Source organism: Cebus imitator, unplaced genomic scaffold, assembly GCF_001604975.1.
Source record: "Cebus imitator isolate Cc_AM_T3 unplaced genomic scaffold, Cebus_imitator-1.0 Scaffold929, whole genome shotgun sequence".
Classification (NCBI taxonomy): Eukaryota; Metazoa; Chordata; class Mammalia; order Primates; family Cebidae; genus Cebus; species Cebus imitator.
This window is the reverse complement of record NW_016108244.1, coordinates 183,353-188,779: the sequence shown is the minus strand read 5'-3', so window position 1 is coordinate 188,779 and position 5,427 is coordinate 183,353. Positions and strand designations below refer to the sequence as shown.

General features: G+C 61.7%; 1 protein-coding gene across 1 annotated transcript; it reads right to left on the bottom strand.

Moving 5' to 3' along the window:
* Positions 1 to 2,265: 2,265 nt before the first annotated feature.
* On the bottom strand, positions 2,266 to 3,465 carry LOC108298304 (interferon-induced transmembrane protein 3). Its single transcript, XM_017521001.2, has 2 exons — positions 3,135 to 3,465; positions 2,266 to 2,571 (listed from the first exon to the last, which is right to left on the bottom strand). The coding sequence occupies exons 1-2, from the start codon at positions 3,381 to 3,383 to the stop codon at positions 2,419 to 2,421; spliced, it is 402 nt and encodes a 133-aa protein (XP_017376490.1). The 5' UTR covers positions 3,384 to 3,465; the 3' UTR covers positions 2,266 to 2,418.
* Between the last annotated feature and the right edge of the window lie 1,962 nt (positions 3,466 to 5,427).

The following is a 5,427-nucleotide window of genomic DNA, read 5'->3' as shown; positions in this document are numbered from 1 at the left end:
ACCAAATGTTAGAAACATGTGCTTTGAATGAAGAGGCCCCCCAAACAGGCTTTGTGTGAGCAACGTGGCTGTTTATTCACCTGGGTGCAGGTGGGCTAAGGCCAAAAAGGGCGTTATTGAAGGGCAGTGGGATAGGAGTTGGTTTTATAGGTTTGGGGTGGGCAGTGGGAAGTCACAGAGTAAGATCGGTTACGGTGGTGGGATGGGGCCGGGCGTGTACACGACCATAAGTCGTACAATGGCGGGTGGGTAAGATGGCGGGGTGCGGTGAGGAGCGTTCACATTATCACAATAACAGATGGCAGGTGGGGTGATGTCGGGGAAGCTCTGCTGGGTGATCGGGGTGATGGTGATGGCAGGCGGGGTGCGGGGGTGTGTGTGAAGGTGAGGGGATCAGCTGAGGCAGGCAGGGCTGCAGGCCTGCTGGGTCCCGGCCTGCACATGAGGTCGACACTGTGGTTAGACTTTGTGTCTCAACCCAAAGCTCACCTTCCTTTGTAACCCCACGATCGACACAATCCCCGGATATCCAGGGAGCAACGAGGTGGAGGGCGCTGGCTCATGGGGTGGTTTCCCCGTGCTGTTCTCCTGACAGTGGGTTTCCTAGACATCCGATGGCTTTATGAGCATTTAATAGTTCCGCTGTCCTTCATTCTCCTTCCTGCCAAGTTGTGGAAAAGGTGCCATGATTGTACGTTTCCTGAGACTTCCCCAGCCATGCTGAACAGTGAGTTAACTGAACCTCTTTCCTGTATAAATGACCCAGTCTCAGGAAGCTCTTTACATAGGGTGAAAACGAACTAATTCAAAGGCCAACCCTCATCCACACATCGAGGGGCATCTACCCTGAGCATCTGGAAATCTGCATCCAGGCCTGCCAGACCCCTGAGCCTGCAGAAGCACCCCACAGTTCCTACTAAGAGCCCGCCCTCGCCCTGGCTTGGAGTCACTCCTGGGCCCCCCAAATCGCACACCAACCCCCCTCCACCCAATTCCCAGCAGGCCACTTCTGGTCATGCAGCCTGCTTCTAGACATGGGGGCTGCCCAAGCAAACTCCCCATAAGCTTTGCAATGTCCCACCTGAGGCCGCACACTATCGCTGCGGAGTGCGCTGGGCTTGAATTTCCTGCGGAAGGTATGTTGGAAGCGTCTTTTAAGCACGGGGAGTTTAGGGAGGAAGACGCCGCCGGGAGCCAGAGGCAGGCAGGGTGCTGAGGGGCGGGCTGGAGCTGAAGCCATCTTTGCAAAAATTACCACTGCGAATATCCCGCCAGCAACGGAGATTTGACCGAGCTGGCCCCGCGGGCCCCTCACCCCCAAGCTGCCCTGTTCATCCCTGGGCTTAGGCTAAACTAACTCGGGAAAGGCAGTTTCTAGGTTAGGGCTGACCAAACCCCCTTCCCGCCTGGGGACTAGGCCGCCTCCGCAGGCCTAACAAGTCAGCCACGGGACAGGAGCCCACGGCTCAGGGGTCACGCAGCAGGACACAGATCCCGACCCCACCCCCCCGCCGCCACACCGCCCGCGGGATGACGTCACCGCTGTAGAACCCGGGATCGCGGTTCCAGACGCTTCGGACCCTGCGCTCCGCGATGAGCCGGCGGCGCCCAGATCCCCACCCTGGCTCCCCTGCTCGGCCGCCACCCCGGGGTGACTCCCCAGACTTCCTCTCCCCGGACCCTCAGCACCCCGACTCACGGGCCCCACCCACCACACCAGCCTGAAAAACTTTTCTGCAGACACCGCCGTGCGTGCATCACGCTCTTCTTACTGCAATTCCCCTGCCCCTGCGCGCCCTGGGCCCGTCCTGGCACCTAAATGAGACCCACTGCGGGGTCACAGGACCAGGCTCCTGACCCCCAAGTCCTCAACAGCTCAGTCCTGGACCCGGGCAGGAACCCCGGCCCAGCGAGGGGCCCAGGAGACGCGGAAGCCGGGGTCCCCAGGGGAAGGGGAGGCGGGAGCGGCGGGGGGCGGAAGGGCCCGGGGGGCGGGGGAAAGCGGCCGGGTCCCCGCCGGGCGGGCGCCAGAGTCTCCGGGTTCGCGTCCCGCCCCCGCGCCCGTTTCTGGGCCGCGGCTGCACCTGCGCCGGCCGCCGCCAGGGGCGCCGCTGAGCTCCCGCTTCTCCCTCCCGCGGCGGGTCCGCCCGGGGCCCTGGACCCAGCGGCTGCCCACAGCGGGAGGCCGGGGGCCTGAGCACCTGCTCCTCGGGCAACCAGGCTCGGACCCTCCCCCGGAGCCTCCCCAAGTGAGGTCGCAGCCGCACAGGAGCACGTGCACTTTATTGAGCTGGACTGTAGAAAAGTGTGAGGGTAAAGGGCTGACACGGGATGGGCCGGGGGCAGGGCGAGGAATGGAAGCTGGGGTACATGGGAGGCAGGTGAGGGGAGCCCCTGGCCCGGGTGATTCCTCTGGATCTACTGATAGGCTTGCAGAATCAGTATTGGGATGATGATCAGCAGAATGGTCATGATGATGCCCAAAATCAGGGCCCAGATGTTCAGGCACTTGGCGGTGGAGGCGTAGGCCTGGGCCCCGGTCAGGTCGCCAACCATCTTCCTGTCCCTAGACTGGGGCAGAGGAGACGGTGAGGGGACCAGGAGCCCTCAGGTAGGAGCCACGTGCTATGGCTCAGGCTCCCCCCGGCTCCTGCCTGCCCTGAGATCAGGGACCACCCTTCCCCTTCCTCACCCAGCCTCAGACTCTCCGGGAGCCTCGGGGCTCAGCCTCCCTCAGCCTTGGCCCCAGCACAGGCTGCTCTCCCCACCATGGGGCGAAGTCACCTGTGAGTTCCTTCCCCCTTTCTGTGGGAGCCTGGGTGCCAGTCTGGAAGGTGAGGGTGTCATTTCTGGCACTGGGTTATAGGGAGCCTTGCTCTGGGCTGCTGGATCTCGGGACAGACTCTGAGCCAGCCAGCCTCCTGGAGCCTCCTCCTAGACCTGCACCGAGCAGATTCCCCAGGCCACACACACAGGTCACTCAGACAAAGCTACAGACGTGGGCACACACAGGACAGAGGTGCACACAAACTCACACTCACAGGGACACACAAGCCCCCACCCCAGGCAGCACCTGGGCAGGTGGAGCTCCAGGCTCCCCGGCTCCCCCTGGACTTCCCCGGGGCCACACGCACCTTCACGGAGTAGGCGAACGCTATGAAGCCCAGGCAGCAGGAGTTCATGAAGAGGGTGTTGAACAGGGACCAGACGACGTGGTCCGGCACGGAGGTCTCGCTTCGGATGTGGATCACGGTGGATGTTGGGGGCGCAGGGTTGTGGGGCGCCCCCAGCGCAGCCACCTCATGTTCCTCCTTCAGTATCTCATAGTTCGGGGGACGGTGGGTGCTGGCAGGAGTGAAGAAGGTTTGGACAGTGTGGTTCATGGTGTCCGGAGAAGAACGGCCGTGGTGGGGCTGCTGGGATGCTTCTCAGTGGGCCCTCCCCTTCCCCATTAGTTTCGATTTCTCAACTATTTTCTTTTCCTGGCCTTCGTCAAATCAGGAGTCTACTAGGGGCAGATGAGGGTGGAACAAAGCCCTGAGGATCAAATTACTTTAGGGCAGGGAGGGAGGGGCTGAGGTCTAGGAGGGGCTTCCTCTCCTCTTCCTCCGATCCTGTACAGGCTTCCTCTCTAGAGCCCAAGCCCGCACAAGCCTCCTCTCACTGCAGCTCAGCTGGGAGTCAGTTTAGCGGGGCGGGGGCCTTGAACACTTCCTCTACGTTGAGAGTCTCCACACCCCAGGCCGGCAGCTTCGGGACCTCACTGTCCGGTTCAGGGCTCCTGCCAGGCCTGTGCGCCAGGCCCCAGAACAGTTACCCCAAAGCCCTCAGCTCACTTGTCACAGTCATCAGCCCTTGTCCTTTCCTGGGGTGGCAGTCCTGCTCCGTGTGGGTTTGGGGCTCAAGTTCCCGGTATCTCCTGGTGCAGGTCAGAGACCTGGTGCTTCTCCGTGTTGAACCCCTTTGCTACAGGATGTTTTCCAGGCCACGAAACAAGGACTATACCTAGAGGTAAAATATTAACGTCTCACACTAAACGCCCACTTGAAGGAGTCAGTCCCCGGGCCGGGCTCCCTAAGTCCTCTTCCTTCAGCCGGACAGAGCGAGTTGAAAGGCTTGGCCATGTCCAGCCCTCCTCACGAGTTCTACCCCAGGCCATGTCTCCCTGAACTCAGGATGGCCCTGGCTTCTGTGTCTGGCTCTGCCATGGGGGCATCATGTCTGAAGTGTCCCATTCAGGTCCAACCCCTCCCTCACCCACAGCAGACGCAAGGAGGAGCAAGCTCTGAATTCTGCCTCCTCCATCATCTGACCCCCCGGATTCCCTCTGCAGCCGTCGACGTGGACAGAGCGACAGGCCTTGGGGAAAAGTGGGGCAGGAGGGGGTCAGGGCAGCTTGTCCGCTCCCTCTGCCTGTTCCATGTCCACGCCGCCACGATGCCTTGCTGCTCGCCCCACCCCTGCTCTTACTTGGGGGGTCTGACAGGGCCCTGCTGGTGGTGGACAGCTCTGCCACGGGGCCACAGATTGGCCCCTGTCCATCTTTGGCAGCAGAGTAGAAAAGACTGCATTTACCAGGTCAGTGTCCACACCTCCCAGGCTCCACCCGGCTGCTGGGCTACAGTTGGTTGGTCTGCACCAAACCACGCCACCCGCCAGGGGCCGTGGGTCCTGCGGGGCTAGACTGCTAAGGAAAGGGAGGGTGACTGGGACCAGTGCCCGGCACCCACCAGGCTCTCAGGGCACCACTTCCTTCTGCTCCTTCCCAGATAAGACCTTGTTTTTGTTTGACTCTCCCAGCTGGGGCAGGTGGGGAAGCAGTTTCAGGGACTCCAGCTGCCTTTCCCCCATGCAATGGCTGCTGCCTCCCAGGCCACTGACAGTTCGAGGGGCTGTGCCCACCCCCATTTCTCCCTACTCCAATTACACATTTTGGGAGTGGGAAATGCCTGGGGGGAAGGTCCCTGGACCAGGGCCCCCCAATTCCTTGGCCCCCCCTATTCCTGGGCCCCTGTGTGTCCCATGTGGGCTGGTGGCCAGGATGACGCTTCCTGTGTCAGGACCCTGGCCCGCCCCTGTGTCCAGTGTGGCCTGAGATGTCTGGATGCCCCCTTTCCTCAGGGCCCATGACCCAAGTGCACGGCCACAAGCTCCTTGGGCAGGACTGAGGCCTGTGAGGAGCCTGGAGCCTGGTGGGGCACGGTCCCTCCTCCTGGGGCCTCCAGCCTCGCTGAGTGGAGGGGCCGGGTGGAAGACGAGCTGACATCTGGTAGGCAGTCTTTTCTATCTATTGGTGAAAAATGTGAGGCCGGGCGCGGTGGCTCAAGCCTGTAATCCCAGCACTTTGGGAGGCCGAGGCGGGTGGATCACGAGGTCAAGAGATCGAGACCATCCTGGTCAACATGGTGAAACCCCGTCTCTACCAAA